The sequence below is a fragment of the Solanum verrucosum genome, unplaced genomic scaffold (genome assembly GCF_900185275.1).
Source record: "Solanum verrucosum unplaced genomic scaffold, falcon-dt-bn FXZP01000280.1, whole genome shotgun sequence".
NCBI lineage: Eukaryota > Viridiplantae > Streptophyta > Magnoliopsida > Solanales > Solanaceae > Solanum > Solanum verrucosum.
Window position 1 is genome coordinate 1,188,234 of NW_026019982.1, and position 24,315 is coordinate 1,212,548.

The 24,315-nt window shown below is 35.4% G+C and overlaps 2 protein-coding genes across 2 annotated transcripts in view; one reads left to right on the forward strand and one right to left on the reverse strand.

Moving 5' to 3' along the window:
• Positions 1–24,083, reverse strand: LOC125817610 (two pore calcium channel protein 1B). The gene is made up of 24 exons (XM_049497160.1): positions 23,836–24,083; positions 22,048–22,191; positions 21,795–21,902; positions 18,941–19,036; positions 16,788–16,912; positions 14,966–15,026; positions 14,612–14,778; positions 14,216–14,321; positions 13,997–14,074; positions 12,596–12,657; positions 11,532–11,604; positions 10,616–10,681; positions 10,396–10,539; positions 9,472–9,529; positions 7,322–7,429; positions 6,397–6,460; positions 5,445–5,613; positions 5,088–5,152; positions 4,798–4,888; positions 1,810–1,896; positions 1,245–1,325; positions 593–621; positions 384–493; positions 1–292 (listed from the first exon to the last, which is right to left on the reverse strand). Exons 1-23 carry the CDS (start codon positions 23,980–23,982, stop codon positions 406–408), a joined length of 2,217 nt encoding a protein of 738 aa, XP_049353117.1. The 5' UTR covers positions 23,983–24,083; the 3' UTR covers positions 1–292; positions 384–405.
• LOC125817608 (E3 ubiquitin-protein ligase RMA1H1) overlaps positions 19,231–24,315 on the forward strand; it is a 98,980-nt gene continuing 93,895 nt past the window's right edge. The window contains exon 1 of the mRNA XM_049497157.1: positions 19,231–19,240. The gene's annotated coding sequence lies outside the window, so the exon portion shown is untranslated. The remainder of the gene's footprint in view (positions 19,241–24,315) is intronic.

Genomic DNA, 24,315 nt, shown 5'->3' on the forward strand with positions numbered 1-24,315 from the left:
AAATTCATTCCTCATGTTTTCATTTGAATGTTAGTGAAAAAACTACAAGCAAATCATCGTACAATATCTGAGTAAAACAGCAGCGTGTGAGGTTTCCATATGTGCCACAAGAAGGGTGCTGATAAATTACATGAACAGCTACAATGTTGTCGTAGGCTCGATGGAATTTATACTACGTACACAACACATGAAAATTCACGATACATACACATAATTAGTTGGAAATGTACATTGCTATTTCGCTTCACCACCAAAATAACTCAACTTCTGATGCTCACAGGACTGCATAAAGCTGAGAGATTAAAGGAAAAAATAACAGTTAAAGAGTCGACAGATTAATCGTTTCTATCAAATTTACAAATCAGAAATGTTGATGAAGTTACCAGCATGGAGAAAGGAGCAAACTTATGGATTGTCATGGGAGCATTCTGTTAGTTCAGAACTCAACATGTGATGGAGGAGGAAATCTACTCGCTGGCTCCGAGTCTTAGTGCTGTGCAATGAAAGAAGTTGCCAATCAGAAAAATAGTTTACATCTTATACGTGTTAATGAAAGTTTTCCCATATCTCAACATCAATCAATCACACTTACCCAACATTACGTCTCCGCACACTTGATTCCTGAATTACACAAAAAGAATTCAGGTTCACATGAGTACTTCTTATTAACAAAGACAACAATGTTACATAATGAAATAAGAGATGTACATCTCCAAGATTAGTACCAATTGGTTCGTTTAATGACGACTTGGTTCAAGACTAAAGGATCAAACAGAGGGTAGACTAGTAGAAAAGACGAAAAGTCTAGAACTGTTTTGAGGGTTATAGAGTGATGAAAAAGGTTAGAATACTATTTAGTATGTTCTGATAAGTGCTGTTAGAGTAAATGTAGATTTAAATGCCGAGGGATTTAAAAATAGGAGGAAGTGAGGAAAGAGTAAAGAAACAGGGTTTACGGTAGGCAAAAAGAAACAAAATATACTCGGAGTGATATTTTTGTCAATGATTTGAATAAAATATTCTGTTTGTTCTCTTTTGAAGAGTGACCAAGGCTGGTAGATCATGAAGGAATCGTTCTCTTTCTAAACTTCACGAGTGTAAATAATAAATAGCATTTCTATGATGAAACGAAGAACTCCAACAACTCGCTAGAGTCTGTCAAGATGTTCCTGTCTGCAAATGAATACGCTAGTAATAATAGATTCGCTTCATGAGAACCAGCTGATGCAGGCTCATAAACTAACCTTGTCATCACCATCCACACAGTTTGCTGCAGCCTCTAGATCCATTTCTGCTTGAAAAGCTTCCAAGACAAATGCTACAATCTGAAAGGAGTCCAAACAAAGGTTAAGTATTCGGTTATCAATTATCATTTATTGTTGAAGTGTTTGTTTTTCGTTTCAGCACTGGCATACAGAGTATAAACACATAGGAAAGAAGAAGGTGTCCGAACACAAAAGAAAAATAATGATAAGATCAATTAAAAAGATGCAGTATTACAACTTCTGTAATTTAAAGTTTCTAAAATATACCCCTACACGGATTATTATTATTATTATTATTATTTTTAAATAAAAATATTTAAAACTATTTTTCACTACTGTTAGACGAAAAGGGTATTTCTGGGCAACTTTTTAAAAAATGAGGGGTAGATCAACTCTAAATTGCTTAGTTGAGATGTCTGACATGGCTCGGTAAAGTGTAAACATATTTAAATGATATCTTCTCAGATGTAACATACTCTAAAGGAACTAAATCCCTTCCACTTCTAGAGCCCAGATTTTGCAAAGAGTAGACATGGATACTTACCAAATTTAACAGCCACAAAACTGAGATAAGATAGAAGCTGACGAAGTAGACATAAGTCCAGGCAGTCCCCGTTAGTTCCTTGTAGCTCTGAAATGTTAGGCAATTATTATCAGCAATTCGGACCACCCATGTTAGGAAAGCAGGTAGGTCGAAACTGTCAAATTGGCATTAATCATCTCGATACTCTTTACATTCGCACATTAAAGCAGAATGCATGAAGGATGCAACAACTTGTAACAACTAAGATCCTACTACATGTTACTCAAAGTTAATAAGTTCTCAACATTCATTGAATCCTCAAATATATAATTTATACTTGTAAAGAAAGTCCAGTTTGTGCACGTACATGTTAACACTCAAAAAAGCACCAAGAGAAACCAAACAAATGACTTACAGAATACAAACAATAAAAGAAACAAGATTTGTGATATTGATAGAACATTGATATTTAAACCACATACAGAAGGATAATCAATAGTATTTGCATGGCACAAACCACTCAAACATCAGAAATTAGCCAAGTGTCTTTGACTTCTATCTGTTTGGTGTACACTCATTAAGCAGACAAAAAGAAATACTCTCCTCTCTCAAAATTGTTAATTACCTCATACACATTAATTACCATCTCAAAGCTGATGAAATGTTCCTGAATAACAGTAATATCTCCAGTATATGTTCTTGTGCATATAAACATTATGAAAGAATCAGAGCATCATCCTAATTGTTGATTAGTCTTAGATTAGTGTACAACTTTTGAAAACCATTACATAGTCGTCCAGGATATTGTATATCTACAATATCTCCCCGCAGACGTAACCTGATTTTAGAGTTCATGAAGCAGACTTGAAAGTGTCTGTAAAGGTCTACCAAGAATAGGGTCAGATACATGCTAAAATATTCGAGCATCCAACCTAAAATTTTAAAGTAATGGGTGTGATTAAGAAAATAGACATTGGGTCTAATTCAACCCAAAAGGCTAGTTCATGAGGAGAGGATTTACCCAAAACTTTATAAGAAGGGGATGCAGTAGCTCATTCGCAACCAATATGGGATACTTAACACCCCCGTCTCCGGCACGCCTAGGACCGGAATTGATGCGTGGACAATATAAATTTTTGGGCCCAAAAATTGGGTCAGATACATGCTTTGAAATATTTGAGCATCCAACCAAAAACATTAAAGAAATGAGCACGGTTAAGAAAATGAATATTGGGCCTAATTAAACTCAAAAAAAACTATGGAAAAATTACTTGGAATGATACCTTTTAATAAATAATTACTGATTTTAGCAATACTTTTTATTTATTACCATTTTTAGCAAAACTATGTTAAAGTTGCAATATGTATTAAAAGTGAATTAGGTATGCAATATATATGTATTATAATTGTTTTTTTATAATATATTATACTTGTTTGGTAAGAAATTGACAAATTGTATTATAAGTGTATTAAAATATGTGATAAATGTATTATCCATCAATAAAACTTGTATTATATGTAAATAATAAATTGTTCTTTATAATATGTATTAAAATTGTATTATAAATGTATTAAAAGTGATCAAATGAGAAAAAAATGTTATTGCTATAAATGGTAAATATTTTTTTAATGTTGTATATTTATGCAAGTTTCCCAAATGTTGGAAACTCGCATCGGGTGTCTTGTGTGATAAGAATGTGCCACCAAGCCTTAAAGGTAAATTTTATAAAGTGATGGTCATCCCATGTTGTATGGGGTAGAGTGTTGGCCGATCAAGAACTCACACATCCAAAAGATGAGAATAGTAGAAATGAGGATGTTGAGATAGATGTCCATGTTGTATGGGGTAGAGTGTTGGCCGATCTAGAAATCGCATATCCAAAAGATGAGAATAGTAGAAATGAGGATGTTGAGATAGATGTGTAGGCATACTGGGACATATAGGATCAGGACAGAAGCTATTGGGGACAAGGTGAGAGTGACCTCCATGATGGACAAGATGAGGGAGGTGAGGTTGAGAGGTTCGGGCATGTGAAGAGAAATGCACAAATGTCCCAATGAGGAGGTGTAAGAGGTTGGCTATACTGGGTATAAAGAGAGGTAGAGGTAAGACGAAGAAGTCTCGAGGAGAGGTGATTAGACAATACATGACACACCTGTAGATTACCGAGGACATGACCCAAGACAAGAAGATATAGAGATTGAGGATTAGGGTAGAAGGTTATTAGATAGTTGAGCGTCTAGTTCCCTTATCAGTATTGTAATTGTTACTCTCTTACTATCTTATTCTTCGATTTTAGTATTACCTGTTGTTTCCTTTGCTTCATCGTATTATTTATTATTGCTATTTGTTCTCTTCTTAATTGTTTCCAGCATGGCTTATTCACTACTATAGTTGCTATAAATACTTGATTTTGACAGGCTTTAATTGAGCCAAGGGTCTATCAAAACAACCTCTCTACCTTCAACAAATAGGGGTAAGGCTGCATGCACACTACCCTCCCCAGACCCCACTTGTGGGATTACGCTGTTGTTATTGTCCAGTACTCTAGAGCCATAGAAAATCCTAATCCAAATGATGTTAGTACTGTAAACCTCTTACAAATATGTTCTCTCTATAAGTGAATGCACATGGATGTTAGTTTTTCGTCTCTAGGATTCTCATTTCATAAAACCACAATTTCATCTCAATTTTCTAGGTGAATCTTTCCTCAAAGGAATTCATTTTACACTCTGTAAAGACATGTATCACAGAACTGAGGAAACACAACAAAAGTAGAAATAGTGCAGCCACTTAAGGATTAGGCTAGGCTCCAGTTACCAAAGTCATCATCCATCGAACCTATTTTGAAGGTGGCCTATGGGCTCATTTAAGTTTTCCTTCAAAGGTAAGAAAAATACATGACTGATCTATGAAGAATATGCATCATAAAAGATGACCATACATATAAAAGATAGTTCTTCAAAGCAGATATAATGGTAATTGAGGAAATCCTAAAATCACGATACCTGCATCCACACTTGCCAATTTCCCATCACCAATATATTGAAAACTGTGACCATGCCGCTTGGGTAGTCATTGAAGTTAAAAAGCAAATAGCTTGGATTGTCAAGAAAACAAAGTTGATTGACTTCCAAGTGGGAACACTACAAGAATACGCAACAATAAAAATGGATCTTGATATTAAATGATAAAATTGTTTCTCCCAAGAAGATTATCATGAAATGACAAAAAGATTGTCCCCTTGTCCTTTATTGTCCTGTAGAATGCTCTAATTTCACCATTGACAAAAGGATACTCATTATCAGAAAGCTCAGTTTGGGCTAAATTGGGGTTTCCAGAATTGACAATCCCCCCAAAGATCTGCACAAGTTAAATAAAGTAACTAAGGGTGAAAATGAAGAAAAAGGATAGGAAAAGAGTAGACAGACAACACTTCAACATCGATAAAGAAAATGACGAGGAAAAGCTATTTCAGTTTCTTGTATGATGCCATATTGACTAAGACCTACAACCAAAGGCAATCTAACGGAGAGAAAAATAAATTTAATGACAAAGAGAACTTCACAAAGATTAAAAACAGAGTTCAGACGAGAGGAATAAAATCTTAATGGAGTGGTAATAGGCAAATAGCAACAACAAAGGTCAAATATACCTGTAAACCAAGAGAGCAATAAAAGCACAAGATGCAGAATATGGTCCCCAAGTACGGCATCAGACTTGGTATGAGGGTCAAAAATGTGGCAACAAAAGCACGATATCGCTCTACATGCAGCAAGAGTCTCATTAATCGTAACATTCTTGCGATAAGAAGATAACGAATCCTGTAAGCACCAGAGACAGAAGCATTTAGTCTATCCATAAGACAGGAGCGCTAAATTGTAAAGCATCAGAAAGAGAAGACACTGAGAAAACTCTAAGCATCCAATAATGGGTTTCTCATTCTCTTACAGACGCATTCTAAGTAAGAAACCATACTCCCAATAAGGGGTTCCTCATTCTCTTACAGATGCATTCTAAGTGAAAAATATACTCTAAAAATAAGGCAAGCAACATTTAATAAATACGACAACATTTTATAAATATATATTGACCATCCTAAATTATCTTTTGGAATATTCTAGGTGATATCCTTTTTCAAGTACAACGAATCTAGACTTGTATGAATTTAGAAACATATTCACTTGATAACTTGACCACTTATCATCCTTTTGGAGACCATAAAAAGCAGATAATTGTATTATGGTCAATCCAGGTTCATCATCATTATAAGCAAAGGTTATACAAGCCACAAAAGGATAATTAAGAATTTTTCTAATCATTTTCTAGTTATAACATCTAAATCTTATTAACGCTTCACTTCAAGAATAGCATCTAGAAGTCAGAACACAGCACATAGAAAAAAAATAATCATAAATCCATCCAATTGAGGAAGAAAAACAGAAATCAAATCATGGAGACAAGCATCTTTTTCTTGCCTCCAAAATGTCTATTACTTATACATGGTAATATATTCAGCAAAATAATTAAAGTACTCAAAAAATGCCAGAATCAAGAGCAGACAATTTGGCAGAATTGCAAGAGCAAAATAATTCAGAGGCCTTTACCATTCTCCATTGGACAAAAAGGTCAGATCATCAGGGGTTACAAAAGTAGCTGTTTCTCCAATAACTGTGAAAATTGAATTCATCCGTTAAATCAGTTAAATCCAGTAAGTGCAGAAAAAATAGCTATCTCACTATGTGCAGAAAAGTGAGAAGTGTCAATTAATGCAAAGAACTTGACAAGCAGTAGCACTGTTGACTGGGTTCAAATTATAATTAGAAAAAAAAAATTACTATTAAACACCAAGAAAAAATATTGGCAGTAGTGCACCATATTTTAGACAAAGGACAAACAACCACTTCTAATAAATGAAGTGAAATCATGGAATTGGACGTATCTTCAGAGGATTCCTAATTTCTTGACCTCTATCCTTTCCGTTAATATCTCTGAATATATGACTTTTGGGCCTAACTCAACTGCAAAAACGAACTCATGCGGAGAGGATTACCCAAGACCAAAACCACAACCCGTTCCCTCAACCAATGTGGGACTTAACACTCCCCAAATGCTCAGGACTCAACTGGAGGGTGGGTTAAGGGGTCCAAAATTGCGTAACACAACAATAGGGACCAATGGGTCTGGCTTTGATACCATGAGAAGAAAATGGACCCTGGGCCTAACTCAACCCTCAAAAACTAACCCGTGAATTGAGGATTGTCCACGACCATAATCACAGCCCATTCCCTAAATTAACGTGGGACTTAAAAAAAATCTACAAGCATTATCAAACAAAGGTGAGGTAATACAGCGTATTTCAAATGACACTTTCAGATACAGCCTTACATATGTTATAAATTGAATATAAAGAGAGAGATCTGAAATACAATTATGAGCCAAGCAATTTGAAATGCCAATCCAAGTGCCAACACAGTACTTGATAAAAAATTTAATCAAGAGAATTCAGGCTTTAAAACTATTGAAACCCACCAATGACCCAAGTGACGATAAAATCAAATTGATTTTGACCATCCCTCCAATAGTTCTCAAAACCGTAAGTGTACACTTTTAGTGCCATCTCGATAACATATAGCCAGCCTGTGCAACAAAATAAAAATGGTAAAATTCCAAATATGCTCAACCAAAAGAGTAAGCACAACACCACAATTTTAAGATGAGAGTTGTGAAGAACAATGTTTGATGTCAAAAGAGGCACCACCATAATGATAGGATAAGAAATTTAAATATTCATATTGATTACTCAGAGTATACAAGGTCATTACATATAAATTGACTGTAGAGGACTACTGCCAAGTCTAAGGATAAGAACACAAAGTATCTAATCCTTTAATATCAATACCCTTGCCCTTTCCCCTAGTGTCTTTATGCCTTAAGAGAAATTTCATTTTTTCCCCAAGCTCTAAGCAGGATGAGAACGGCTTAACCTTTGCTAGTTATCAGTAGGATTATTTGATGGTCAAAAGAGCGTAAAACTTGCTTTTGGCTACATGAATCTAAAGAGATTCAGAAGCAACAAGAGACTGCAAATACAAGAGCATCATTGTTGCTAATCTAACTTGGTATTTTTAAGTTGGGTTAAACGCTTTTCAGGCATCTTAAGTGAGACGATAAAAAAAAGGAACATCCATGAGCCTTTTTTTGAGAATGATAATAGTTATATAAATATCAACAGGTATACTACACAAAACTGTATAGTCCCTCTCAAAAGTAAGGCTTAATTACAACAAGAAATCCAATCTACTTTGCTACTTATAAACTATCTAAAACACCAAAACAATCTTCAGTTTGAATTAACTTTTCCTGTTTACACCAAAAAAAATAAAAAATAGGCCTAACAATGAGCTTCTGGATGTTGCATTGCTTGTCCTTAAAACATCTCTGATTCCTTTCTGCCCAAACAAACCACCAAATATATGCTGGGACAATCTTCCATTTAACCCCTCCTTTTTCTAGTTTGATTGTTAGAGGGTATATCATTTTAACACCTCCTTAATAATTCCTGCCTCCGGGCATCACCCACCTAATTTTCCTTCGGTTGATAAAAAAATTCCATAACTGATCTGCCCATTTACAATGTACAAAAGAAAGGTTAATTGTCTCTGCCTATTCACCACATACGTAACATTTGGAGATAGTTGAATTCCTCTCTTAGTGAACATCCATGAGCCATAATGTGGGTTCTTTGGAGAGAGCTATGAGAGCATTTGAAGGAGTTGAACAAAAATCTCAAGTATTGTAATGGGAATTTGAAACTAGGACCTTCAGGTTTTTCTTGTACCTATCAACTAGTTGGTGCTTCAAGCGTAAAACTCAGGGGAGGACGTGGATCATCTCTTACTACATTGATAGGTAACGTCACATCTGTAGTGAGAACTAAATAGATAGCTCGTCAGTACAACGAATCAGTTGAGTATTGTGAAGGATGCTTTATTCAGTCGGGTCTTTAGACGACAGAAGAGCAGACATCAGACATGGGATTTTGCTCTATAGGCACTTATGTAGATCGTATGGAGGGAAAGGAATAGGAAAACTTTTGAAGGGAAAGAAGACGAGTTTCTACATCTGAGGAATAGCCTTCTACTTTAATGTCTTTTTTACGAAACCATGAGGTTACTATTTGTATAGAATATTACGTGTGTCTAGTAGAGAACCATATGTTTCTGTAGATTCTCTATTTTTTGGTGTACCTATTGTATACAAAAACTTCCCCATCATCAAGAAAATTATACTTAATCAAGAAAAAAGGTGGTGCATGGTTAAGAACTGATTTAACAATATTAAAGTCAAATTTCAAGAACTTAAATAAGAAATGCAAATCAACCGAGATAATTGCTAGGACAAAGGAAAAGTTTTAATATTTGAAATATCAAATAAAAATGCAAAATTCAGAAGCCATATATTTATATCTTCTCTATCTTAAACTAATTAACCATCCACTAGGTATGGTTGATACACTTAATGCAAACGGCAACCAAAGCTGATACCACTAACATAAAACCATCTGGATAACTTTCTACCTATTGGGGCAAACCTATAACCAGAATCAGATGAATAAAACAGCACATATCAAATTTCTAGAAATATTGGTGCCAAGCCCTGAAATTCGCCATGCGACTTACCAAATGTGAACTCCACCTTCTGCCAAAAGGTTTGACCTGAGTTGTTCTGTATATCGAGCTAGAATTCACCAACAACAGAACAAGTCAGTGAGGTTCATACTGAACTTAGAAAAGATGTAAGCAAAAATAATGTGAAAAGTGGGGGATATTTCTTCAGTTGTTAGTCCTCATCTCAGGTATTTTATTATACATAAAAGCACAAAATTCACCATCCAAACAAAAGATTTCCTCATTAACATCCATGAAAGTAAGAAATAAGTGAAATATCACAGCATATGAGGATCTTGATTTATTTATTTTTGGGTGAGAATGTTGATTCTTTCCTCAAAGCTCAGGTGGTCAGTAAGATGTGCCAGTCCTTTCAAATATAAATGATTTGGAAGAGGAGGTTTCTCTGAGGTACTTAGGCAGAAAATTGTATGGTGGCACTATGTTATTCTAATCAGACATAGAAGAACAACCCCACCTCCTTGATGTTGCATCCACACAGTACCGAAAGCCCCAGACAGAAAACAAAGCAGAAAGGATAAAAGTTCCTTGGTTGTTCAGGTTCAATGTTCAGCTCATGGTGGATGGAGTCAGGAGGTACTCATCCTTATAACAAAGGGAAGGATGCCAGTCACGCCACACTAAGCTTGATTCAAGATCACAGTTTTTAACCATTAGGGTAGTTGCTAGTTATGACTTGGTTGTGGGATCAGTGGTTGCTAATTTAATCATAACGTATACTCTCCATATCATTTTACTTTAGACATGATTTTTCAACAATTAACAGATCAGATACCGAAAGGAATTAGTATCACTTCATAAGTTCAAATTAGACAACCACTAACAGACCTATATATTGGGGCTACCTTAAGCATAGAAATCTAATTTATTTGCATCCAAAATCGAATTAGAAATTGTACAGAGTATGATTTATACCGTAGTTTCAATAATAACAGCAATAAGATTGACAAGGAGAACGGACACTATTATGTACTCAAACATATCGCCACGGACGAAGTCTCTCAACTTCTCAGATGCTGCTGAATGATAGAAATTTGGACATGCTTCGAAGATTGGCAGCTGCAATAGAAAACAGAACATGAAGGATTCTCTGGTATAACCTTCAAAGTGCAATTGAAAGGGTAAATGGACTCACTGAATCTTCCTTCTGAAATCTTAGTCCGATTGCAGTGCACAGATCAGCAAATTCTTCCAAATTTATCTGCATTTGAAACAGAGGCATTCATGAGATGAGTGAAAACAAAAATGAAGATGGATTTTTTAGTGATTGAGAAGATTTCATTCATGAAAAGGGTCAGATTCCTATAATTCAGACACCCATCTGGTTCCATGAATAAATATGAGAAACTTGAAGTTTTTAGACTCGAGAGATCTAACAAACTTGAAATGGTAAGGTACAAGATAGATGTGCTTATTGTTTAAAATCAAGCTCTGGTGCTAAGTCATTCAACTTCATCACAGATTTCAATAATACACCAAGTATTGATAGGATATACCAAAAATTTTGACTTTGAGAAGCAAATGGAAAATACAAAATAGTAGTTTAATCTATCACATAATTTTCATAACTTAGAGGTAAATTCAAGTTTGAGACACTGACGTACGAAACTGAAGAAAATAAATATCAACGACAGAAGTTAAACAAGTTGAAATCTGTTTTCCATGTAACAATGTTCCTAGAAATGTTTGGCAAACCTACTCGTTTCTGTATACTCCATTATAAGCATAAAATCTACTTGCCTGTTGTTGTGTGGTCAAGATCATCAAGAGAAAGTGTAAAATGAAAACAAAGCTAAAGAAAAACAGTAAGACAAGAACTATAGTTGCTAGTACTGTTAGCAACAATGAGAAGTTCAAATGGGAGCATCATTGTGATGATCACTATCCAAATAAAATATACACTTTCCAAAGGAAATAATTAAAACATAAACTGTTAAAATCACAATTCAATCGTCAGAACAATTCAAATTTGTACAGATCAAGAAAAATGGAGAGTAATGAGAATGAAAGTACCTCAGTGTATCAGAGAACTAGAAAGGATTCATAAGTACCTTAAAGTCACCAGTATCATCCAGCTCATTGAATATTGACTCAAAATCATCTCCTGATATTTTTGGCAATGTCCTGAAGACATTTAATGATCGATAATGTATCAGTGTCTACTGCGACGTGGAACCTTGATAGATATACATGAAAGAAAAAGTGCAGGACATATTCATGTATCCAAAGAGAAGATAACATAAGTCAATACCAACAGAGCAGTATCTGAATACAGGAAGAGAAAGAATTTTAATTATATAACATAAGTCAATACCAACAGAGAAATGATAGATGTTTTGAGAATAGGAACAACAACCTGCAGGAAGTCAAGCTTAAGTGTATTTTGTTGTTCTGTTTTTGGTGTACAAATGTCTATTCCAAGCAGTGGCGAATTTATGTGTAAAAATTAGGTCACCCGAACCCGTGGTGCTCCGACTAAATTCGATATATTACTTGTATAATTATTAAAGAACATATAAAATAAACACTTGTTGAACCCGTTCTTAAAGTTGCTGGATGGCTCACTGGTTTGACAGCCAGATTTTAACACCAAGGTCCTGAGTTCAATCCCAGCCAGCCACAATTCACTTCAAATTTTTTTAGTAACTAATACCACTCATTTTTTCAAAAAAAATAAAACGAAATTCTAAAGCAATGCTGCACCCGTTTTCTTGAAATACTGGATTCACCTCTGATTCCAAGGAGACTGAGTCAATCATTGAAGTATTAGGGTCCATATAGGTTTTGGTTCAGCTTTGGGGTAGATTTTACTTCCATTTTACTTATTTGTAAATATAGTTTTTTCAGTACTACCTAAGTAGACTTAAATACAAATGTTACCAGTTTCAAAAAAAAAAAAAAAAAAAAAAACTTTACAGACAGCATGTTGATCTGGATTTTGTGAAACAGCTTTATCCAGTTCAAGTTGTGACTGCTAGGTCAATTTCAGTTTCAAGGAAGGCAGTAAGATCCACAGCACAAAAAGAAGACAATTAGTGAAAACAACTGGAGCATAGCTGCAGAACCTTTATGTGTCAGAAATGCATTGGAAGGTCATGTGGAGAATGAACTTTACCTGTATTTGTTAAGTTCCTCAAACAGAAGGATACATTGCTTCTTGTCGAGGACCCCAGTGTTCTGCCAATGTCAAAACAATACAACTTTAAAAGGAATGTCAACCAATACATTTAAGGACACACAAAAACCATTTTGAATCTTATATTTAAGATCAAATTTGGTGGATCTTTTGACATTATATCTCTAGATAGTAAGTTAGGGGGAAGAAATTCATAAATCAAAATACTTTATTAAATTCTTGAATACAACAGAAATCTATGAAAGTATTTAATCCTTTTCCATTAGTTCTTTCTGCCTTCACCCTGTGTTGCTCTCTCTCTCTCTCTCTCACTACCTATGCATACTTACATACAGTTATTCATGTTCAAACAGGCCAGACCAGCACTTAAAATGGATCACAGGCTAGGCTGGGCCAGTTACTGCTTTAAATGGTCCATGGGACAATGGCCATTGACAAACAAATCCAGTACTTAAAATGGTCTGCATGGGTCCAATTATTTTATAGAGAGGTAGAGCCCGTACAAAATTGGGTCCCCAACCCATTTACATGTCCAACTTCAGGCAGGCTCGTAGCCGGCCGGCCCACTTTGTTGTGTTAAATATATTTTACTGTAAAAATTATTAATAGTAAATAGTAATTTAAACTATTAATGCGGATACCAAAATTTGAAGAAAAGGAAAACCATATATTTCTTTAAATATGAAAGAGTTTAATCTACAATTACATGAAAGTTGAAACATAAAATTTGAATGTCATAACACCGAATCTACTAAAACTTGAAAACAACAACTCTTTCTTACCGGGCCAGGCTAACCCATATATTGGTCACTGGTACCAGGCTAGTTCACTTGAAATAGGACACACAGATACTTAAAAGCCTATTGTCTTCATTCATGAAAGAGAAGCAAGGAAGAAAGTATCAAACTCTATTATGTCTTTTAAACACCTATGCCAGTTGATCTACCTGTTTCTGCATATGAGTGTACCAGAAGGTGTTTGTCCAATGGAATCATGTGGAACTGTACCAACTACCTTTTTCTAGTTCTCAAAATAATCTATCTTCTAATACTGAAAAAGAAAAATTCACATCACATTAATAGAATTATTACTTTATCAAGAAAACATAATCCCTCTTCGTTTTGGTGCTAGATTACATTTGCTCAAAATTTGATCTGTGGAGCAGAAAGGCAGGCAACTACATATGCTATACCGAATGCTTACATGATATTTGAGAATGAGAAGATTTTTATTGACTGCAATTACTGCCACTCTTTGGGAAAAGGAAGAACAAGGATAGAAGCTTCTCTTTCATGGGTAAAAGGAAGGAAGAGAAGGATATTAAATACATGTAAACCACAGAAACTTAATTGGAGAACCAGTTATGAAGTATCGACTCACGCTGTCATCAATCAAGCTAAATGCTTTCTTCAAAGTCCTTAGCTTCCGACGATCTTTTTCAGCCACTTGTTTTACAAGCTACACCAAAAGAGAATAAATAAACAAATAAATAGATACGTGCAAAGTGAAAAATCTACAGGAAAAGTACGAGCTATGGCAAACAATAACATGATGGCAATGATTTCCAATAGCTCGAAGCAAAACAATGGAAGACCTTACCTCACTTTTGAAGCTATCATATACAACAGCAAGAACTAAGTTGGTAACAAAGTAAACGCCCAATAGCACGTACAGAACAAAAAACAAGCAATACCACCGTGATTCCCTGAAAGGAAAAATACATACTACAGGTTTCAAGACGAAAATAAATGCAAACACTAAGTAAGTAAGCTTGACGACGAGAGCAAAATGTATTCAGATGGTGCTCTTGTTATGAAGGTGAGAGACACCTATCTTTAATTGTTGCCAAAAACATAACCAAAATTCAGAGATTTTAATGGAAAAAACCAATCCTTTTTTTTTTTTACACACAAAGCTTCTACTGCTAGGTAAACTTCAACGATATTATAGCGATTATTTTAAAGGAATCTAAAGACAATTTTCTAAGGCACTCACTTGTATGCAGGAATCCAGACATCTGGGTTGTTTGATGTGGTGAATAAAACAAACATTTGGTACAGCGTAGTGCCATATGAAGTAAACATTGTTTTCCCCTGCTGTGTGTCTTCAAAGAAGACATATGCTAACCAGCTCGAGAATAGAAGAAATAATGCAGTTAAAGCCTGCAGAGGATGAAAAAGAACATAGACAAAAAGAGAAGGGTTTGGGTTAGCAATGAGTTGGAGAAAGGACGTAAGATGATAATATTCAGGTGCGAAATTTTTTGATTATCATATCATCTAGCACATTGTGTCTGAAAAGCTATGCTATGAAAATAACCATTAACCCTCAAAGACAAGGATAACTAACCACAACATTAAGGTAGGTCCGAAACATTCCTGCAAGGATGAAGAAGCTATCTCGTAATTCCCTATTGTCAAAAGTATGAAATTAAGATCAGATTAGCAACAACAGCTCAGAAACCAAGTCAATCAAGAAGAATAAAGTGCAGGATGTGGACCCAACATGTCATCTTTCTGAACCTTAAAAAGGGAGAAAAAGAGAAGGAACATCTAGTGGATTACACTGCTTAGGCATCATTTGTTTGCACTTAATGGAGGCTTGATCTGAATCATTCAGATCAAGCTATTAAGTTTGTGCATGTGTATTTTTCCTTTGATAACAACTTATTAGCCAGATCAAGCTATTAAGTTTGTGCATGTGTATTTTTCCTTTGATAACAACTTATTAGCTCTTCATAAGTCGGAAACATTCAAATCTTGTATAGTATTAAAATCATTAAATGTTAACTCTATTTATTACAGTCAACTACAGCAGCAGCAGCCTGCCACTACCCCCTACCAATCACCACCATTGCCAGATACCACTACACAACTACCACCGACTACCTTCACAACCTTCCATCACCAGACTCCACCGTACAGCAACCACCTCGACCACTATACTCCACTGCAAAGCCATTATTATCATTAACCACCATCATGTGCCTCCACTGTACAATCACCAACATATGCAGCACCAGATGTAGGGGTTAGGAAAATTCATGTTCTTAGCTAACTGGTGTTCTATAATTTACATCAATTCAAAGGGGGGGGTGGTCTTTCCTATACAATCGATGTCCTTGACATCATATGCACTATTAACATGACATTGATAAACAGTGGAAAAGACTATGAATATGCATCAGCATGAATGAGTCCATATAAACCATTCATGCTTAGAAGAATAGTTTTGATTATTATAACTGTTAAATTAGGTCTTAGGCCTAACTCACACCCCAAAAGCTAGCTCAAAAGGAGGAGGATTGCCCAAGCCTTATAAGGAGTCCATTCATCTCATTAACCACCAATGTGAGACTTTTGTCATTCTTTAACACCCCACCTCACGCCCAATGCTTAGCATTGGGTGCGTGGGAAATTTTGATTTTGGGGACCCCAACATTGGGTGAGATGGGCCCTGCTCTGATACCATGTTAAATTAGGTCTTAGGCCTAACTCACACCCCAAGCTAGCTCAAAGGGAGGAGGATTGCTCAGCCTTATAAGGAGTCCACCCATCTCATTAACCACCAATGTGGGACTTTTGTCATTCTTTAACAATAACTTATGCAGACAATCGAATTTTATAAATCAGGTGCATGTCCAAGACATACTACACAATTGAAGCTCATACAACAAGTCAAAGGAGCCAACATGATCAAAGAGAGAGAGGACAGAGTGATTGAATTTAAAATCATATCTAGACACTCCATTCATTTCAAAAGTTGATAAAAGGCAGAAATTTCACAGAACCACAAAAGATCAGGCCCACCTTTCCTTGGTGAGGTGGGGGAGGGTGCAAAAGCATTATGGACAATGAAAGAATATAAGCATATAAAATATAATTGATTAACAGCAGTAGAACAAAATGCTATTTACTTGATATTTGGGGAAACAACAGCCAAAAAGCTCACTTCTTTACATTCTTTCACATATAATGCGTATAAAAATCATATTCCCAGTAAGGATTATAAGTTCACATTTTCAAGTAAGAGAAAAAGACAACTAGAAAAGAAAATTGTGACACCACTTGGAGGGAGAAGTCTGGGTAAAGAAAGTTAAAACATAAACATCCATAATGAGGTTGTGACTAGAACTGGAAAATCAATGAGCAGTGATTCTACTATGGCATACCTAATGTTCAAAATAAAGAACACCACACGGAGATAGGATGCAATACGGAATGGAAGATAACAGAAGTCTGCTAGAAAGAGAATGTAGACCACAATATCCGCAATCAAGATTAACAGCAAAACAACCTGAAATATCAAGACAAACAAGAATGAAATTGTTATTAACTAAAATTTACTATCAGTTCCTATGAAAGTTTTAAGCAACCTAGGATTCACCAATTCCAACGAACCTTCCCAAAAAAAAATTCCTCAAAAATCATTATGAAAATCTAGTTATGCAGGATAGTTTTGAACAGATAACAGTTTAAGCATAACCACAAGAGCGGCTTCTACACAAACTTAGTGGGTTTATTAGAGAGAGAACTTCTTGTTGACACTTACCTTCTGTGTACAAAGGAATTCAACCGAAGTGCAAGGAGGAAACACAGAAAGTGATTCTGTTAATTAAAATATACATAATTCATTATATTTTATAACAAAATATTTTAATCACCTATGCTCTAAATTCTCTCTACATTTTCTTTCCTCCCAACATGAGAGAAAAAGAGAATCCAAAATGAGAACTTTCTTCCGTTGTCCAATTTCATTCCCCTTTGTTTTTGTCAAACCAAAGGAAATGGGCAATTCCACCATTTTCTGTTCCTTTCCATTTCTTTCTTTAGTCGCAGACAGTGTTTTAGAAGGAGGGGGGGGGAGCGTGAGGCGAGGCGTTTATACAGTACAGGGGGGCGTAAGTCCCATGGATTTAGGGGTCGTAGTCCTCATGTATATTCAATTTTATAGTTTTATTACAAATAAAATAAGCAAAAGTAAACCTTTCAATGATTTATGATTTTTATTTGAGATAAGTATTAGTAATCAATAATGAAGAAAAAAAATATTATAATTACTATTTGAGAAATATCATTGCACCAATAATAAAAATATGATTTAAAGCAAAAAAAGTTTGAAAAAAAAAAAAAAAAACTCCTGGGCGTACGTTTTTACACCCAGGACTTACGTTTTTATGCTTGGGGCTTATGCCTCAAATTTTAGGACTTACACCTTATGAATCTACGTCTTTAATTTACACCCTGGAACGCTTTTGGTACGCCCCACCCCGAGACTCGCCCTAGAACTTGCCCCGAAAATGTTTTTGAAAACACTGGTCACAGAACAAGTTAATTACTATAAGTAATGGCTCTCCACGGATGTGTTTTCCAAAGCAAAAACTAAAGCTATAGGAAATGCTAAAGAAGATGAGTTGGATGAGGTATTAGAGATTGTGCTGCTCTTAAAAATCCTCATCTCTGTCACCATGTGGAAGAACACCACAGTAGAACGTGCACCGGAGGCAATGCATGAGAAGTCATGCTATGATGGAATATGATCATCATCATTCAGACACCTAAGAATCTAAACATCTTAACAATGATCCATAGTTGTTGTCAAGCAAAATACCCACACCAATTTGGTGCAATATGTTATTGCTATTTTTGGTAGATTTCCAGTAATACAAAGAGCCACCAGCAATTTGCACTTGGCTGACTAATTAGATGCTTTTTATTCTCTTTCCAATGAGGAGAGAAGGCCCCATCTTTTCCACCATAATAATTTTGTTTTCTTTTCCAAATAGTAATATACTCCACAAACCAACCTCCAAGAATATTTAGCGCTAAAAGAGTTACTTCTACCGGTGTTTGAGATTGATCGTAGAATATGAGGAAAAAGGGGAAGGAGAGGAGGAGGAAGAGACCAACTGCAGGCTCAATTTCATGCATTTCCTCATGATATGTTGGTACTCTTTATTTCTGTATCTAAAGAAGGTGCTAAGTCACTATCGATTCTCTTTGAGGACTTGTTTTGTCAGACATCCACAGCTAACTGTTGTAAGAATTTTTTGAAAAAAATAGGTTCCCTGGTATGCATGATTCATCTTGCCATGTTTTGTTTTCTTCAACTGCAGAATCTGACATAGCACAACCAAGATATTTCACCTTCTACTTTTAGGGAGAAGAGTGACAAGAACATCAATAGAAACGCACTAACGTCAGAGTAAGATTATCGTCACAAAACAATTTATCTTTTAAATGGAGGAATGGAAATGTAATGTTTTTTAAAAGAAAAAAATCACCATTCATAATGAGAGAACACAAAAGGACTGGTACCAAATACCTTCAGTCTGTTGAGAAGACTTCTCCAGTAGAGATGGAAGCCTTCATATGATATTGGAAATAAAATGTGTATTACAAGAAGTAGAAGAGTAACACCCTGCAGAAGACAGTTAAACTGTTAGTAAGCCCAAGGTAGTCTACCCAGCTAAGTAGAAATCTCTGGGGTTAATGTTTGTGCGTTTCACACGAGTCTCCTACAGCCTAACATATGACTAGAGAAGTTCCTCTTCTGAAGCTACCTAGCTAACTACATACATGTGATAGTAATGTTTATGCATCCAGATTTGTCCCCTATTATTCAATATTGGACAAAAGAATTTTCCTCTTTTAATGCTACCAAGTAAAGCCAGTAAAGAATAAGAACAAGAAATCCTCACGAGCAAAGTAAGAACTGTCCCTAATTCTCGTGTAAAATAATGAAGCTATGGTTTTAAGAATGAACAAGAAGTCTTTGTTTTCCTCATTCAAGCTTCCTACACAACAACAGCAACTACGTTTCAATCGAAAACAAGTTGAGGTCGTCTATACAAATTCTCACTATCCATGCCGCACCATTAAGCCCGTCTCACTATAACTATAACAATAACAAAAATAACAAAAATCAATAGAAATTAACAATAATAAGCTTATTTGGTATAAGAAGTTCTCTACTGGCATAAATTATTTTGACAAAGACTACAAACCTCACAGCAATACTGGACCTCAAGTAAACATCCTGACATGACAAAAAGTAACCCAACTAATTGATATTGCATAAATAGATTCTCTTCTACAGTGCCAAACTTTTCGCAAGGTCTGCATGGACTCCAAGAGATTTTTGGTCTTTCAAGACAATTTCCTTTCATGTAATTCTAGGTTTACCACATTTCCTTTAAACACCTTCACTACCGTATGGTTACATAGATATAGACAGATGCATTTGGAGGTAGACGCAGGACATGACCAAGACATCTCAAGCAACTTCTTTCGATTTATCTTCTTCTTTTTTTGAGACAAGTAACAGTTCTATTCAATAAAACTTAGCCACCCCGGAAAAAAGTGCTAAGTTGGATACTTTACTAGCATCGAAAAGGTGCTTAAACCCCTGCCCAGATCCCTATACAATTATACATTGCCAATTTAATATACTAACTCTCCTACTTCCCCCCACATATTCTGTTTACACCAAAAAAAAAGAACAAGCTAAGACAATTCATCCTTATTTTCTCAATAGAACTGCTAGTGCCTTCAAAATGTCTACCATTCCTTTCTTTCGATTTATCTTCTATATATGATTCTTGCACCTTCTGCTAAATGTGATCATTTTTAATCTCGTCTAATTGTGTATGACCGTACGTTAGTAACCGCATATCTGTGACACTCATCTTGTAGCTATGATGGACTTAGAGGCTCATTACTCCCATATAACATTGTTGGTCTCATAGCCGTATTGAACTTGTCTGTTACTTCGATACGTATCCTACTAGAAAAATAGTTAGCACTTCTCTATTTCAACCACTCTATTTGATTCAATATGTAACATATTCAACCATCATACCATTTCATGGAATATTGAGCCTAGGTTTCTGAACTGTTTGCACTTAAGCACTGCAATCCCGGCTAATCTCATCTCGGCTTCACTCTTATATGTTGCTAAACTTGCAGTGCACATATTCAGTCTTACTTTTCTTATTCTAAAACTTTCTCTGTAAAGTGTATCTCCATAGTTCAAGCTTTTGGTTGACGCCCTCGCTAGTTTTGTCAATTTTCTGAAATTAGTATACATTGAACTCATTGAATATAGTGTAACTTTATCCATAACTGGGTAAATAATTATGTGTTCAGTGTCACGGTTATAGCAAACTCTTCTTGTATCACCTAATACTGTTCTCATACATGGTGGCTCCTTCATACATATCCGTTATGTCATTTATATATTTAATATGAATTCCCTTTTTCTTCTAACATCCACCAAATAACTTTTCTTTCTCTAGGTCAATGAACACCATATATAGATTTTTCTTTCCTCGAGCGATAAACTCCCATCAATCTTTAATAGCAAATATATGACCTTCATTGTAGATCTACCAGGCATAAATCCATAATGGTTCTTTGTCACTTTTGTAGTGTCCCTAGTTCGACACTCTTATCACATTTTCCCAAAAATTTATTGTGTGGTTCATAAGTTCAATGTCCTGATAGTTCGCACAAGTTTAAATATATCTTATGTTCCTATATATTGATATCAGGATACCCTTTCTCAACTTGTTGGATATAGGATATCCTACCACTTCTTAGTATAACATTGAATAGCTTGACCAGCCAAACTCCTCCAACCTCCCCAAGACACTTCCAAACCTCTATAAGGATACCATCTATACCAGACAACTTTTCTAATCCTCATATTTTTCATGGCATCCTTTACTTCTGACAATCTAATATTACGAGTGTAGCTAGAATTTCTATCCTGCAAAGTTATACCAATCTATAGAGATTCCCTTGTGATTTGAGTTGAACAATTGATCAAAATAGCTTCTCCCCCTCTCTTTGATCTCATTATTTTAACAAAAAAATATGTTCTGCCAACATTTACTGAGAACTTGGGAACAGTCTTTAATACAATTTGTCTTGCTTCCTATAGAATTAAATTTAAATTACCATACAAAAGCACATGCATCAGTTCTGAATACTAGGAGGCAACAATCGCCTAAGGCTCTTCAGAATAATCAAACTTGCAATATACAAAACAATAAAATTCACCGTTAATTAGGCCAAATTCGGAACCATCGATGGTTCTGCTTAAAAGTTTAGCTTCTTCACATACTTCTATTAAAGACTCATATATTTAACAAACAAACCAGCCACACACAGCTTACCTCATATATAAGGGACTCAGCACCAGTCAAAAATGGCAGCTGTCCTAGATAGTAGTAGTCTCTATTATTGCATGACTCAGCTAAATGCCTGGAGCACCACAATGGTTTCTGAGCAAAATGAACAGGAAATATGTGAAACTATAATTACCAGTTCTAAATTCAACAAACAAGTAAGAAGTATGGAGTCAATCTAACATGCAGGAAAAATACAAAGGACTGAAACTGGAATAGACAGCAAGGTAACTGTACAAACCTCAAAGAAGTTTATAAGTATTAGTGCAAGATAATTAAGTGACCAGAGGAAGTCAAAACGAGTAAACATGAAGTACAACTGTGCTGCCTTTTCAAAGCTCGTTCCCTCAAGAATTTCCTCAGGTAGACCAACACCATCTTCAGCCTGCAAGTGCAACTTCCAGGATTAATATCTCACCAAACTATTACTAAAACGAAAACATTGAAATTTCAGCATTTATCATCCAAAAAACTATTTCACGTTTCAGACCATTGTTCTCAAGGCTTTTCTACTAAACAACTAAATAGTGTAATCTATTGTGGATTAAATCATTTTATTACTAATAACCCTGTAGGTCAAACCAAACCTATTCTATTGAGACAAGAAAGTATTTGTTTGGAGGCAAACATAATAGAACATTCAGCTATCGCCCTTCAGTAAAAAAGTTATATCAGACTGTCTGCCTTAACTTCTTTCACTGGAAAAATAGAAAGGATTTTGTGTATTGAGAGTCAAAAAGACCTACAAAAGAAGAATTATTTCCTTGTGAAAGGTGATTTCTCAATAAAACCTGCCACAATGTAGTATGTTGGACATGGAATTCTTGACCAAATAAAAAAGACCTTCTCTTTCCCAAAAATGTAGCCAAATAAAAAAAAAGTCCAGTCTGAAAACATGAAGCATGAACTTTTGTGAGAAGTCACTAAGTTCCTCAATGTTTTCTCTCTTTTTTCTTATTGTCTCCCCCACTGTATTCACCACATGGAATATAGAGAAATGATCAATCCCACATTTTTCACAGTACTCATTGATTCTTTAATATTTCCGGCAGCTAAATTAATTTCCTTGGAGCTGCAGACACCTGTTAGTGGTGCCTCATCTCAGCTCAGATTGTCCAAAATTCCCTTCTTCTTTTTCTAGAATGGTGTACCAATATATTTTTGAATTGGACCAATAGACACTACCCTCATTTTACCACTCTAAGCATCTGATTTCCAAATTCGAATCTTTCAACAGCCCAAACACTACTACAGTACCCATACATTACTACTACTCCACTATCCTTCTACAATTTGCGTAAGTATTACCTATTAAAATCTCTACTTTATTAAAGCGTTGACAAAAAAAAGGATAATTAATTTCACAGCATACTTCAAGAATCAAGACAAGCAGATAAGTCTTAGGGAGGTCAAAAGTGAAAGTCAATAACCAGCAAGCATTGAAGTGTGGCTAAAACAGAACAAAGCTACAAAAGTAAGAAGAAATGTCTTTCTCAATGTCTTCTCTCTTTTTCTTCTCTAGTGTGCCTCATCTCAGCTCAGATCATCCAAAATTCCCTTCTTTTTTCATAATAGTGTCATTATTTTCTCGAATTCAACTACTAGACACAACCCCATTATCAAAAATCCAATCTTTCAACAACCCAACTACTAAAAGTACCCATATCACCATTCCACTATTTCTCAAAACAACTTCCAAACTACCTATCAAAATCTCTACTTCATGAGAAACGTTGACAAAGAAAGGGACAGTAATTTATTTCACTGCACAATTAAGTCAGAAAAGAGATACAACTAGACAAACCAATCTTAGGGAAGTCAAAAATGAAACTCAATATAACATTGAATCATAAAGCCCATTTGGACATAACAGGTTGATTTGAAGTTGAAATTTTGTTCGGACACCCAATTTAAAATCTTTAACAGGAATCCTGGTAGCTCAGTTAGTTGACGACTCCTTATAACCCCATTTCCCCTCCCCTGCCCCAAATTTTGTAAGAAAAAGGAAAAGTTGAGAAAAGGGTCATACAAGATCAACTAAAGCAGCAGCTTTTTGATAAGCAGATCCATGAGCAATAGCGTCTCTGGGATCAAACATGGAACCAACCCTCCTCCGATTCCGAATCCGACCCCAACTGTTGCTGCTACTCTCTCCGGGCAACAGAGATTCTTCCATAGTTGAAACTGAAGCAGAAATGACAAGAAGAAGAAGAGTGAATGCAGTAGAGAAAAGGGTAGTTGGGGTTCAGTTAAGATACATAATAGTAGTATATACTTTGAAGAGAATTCCAAAAGAATATCTCTACACTATTGTGGATGTTGTTCTAGTCACCATCAAGAAGAGAGACCCGCATACGTGGGAAAAGGTGACAAAAATATGGTACCTTATGTTTGAGGTAGATTCAAATTACCGTAGTTCTAAAAGCATATTTGAAAAGTTCATTAGAAGTGAATTTTTTTTTATATTCAAACGGCAAGTTATTAGTTTCATCTCTGAATTATTAACCGT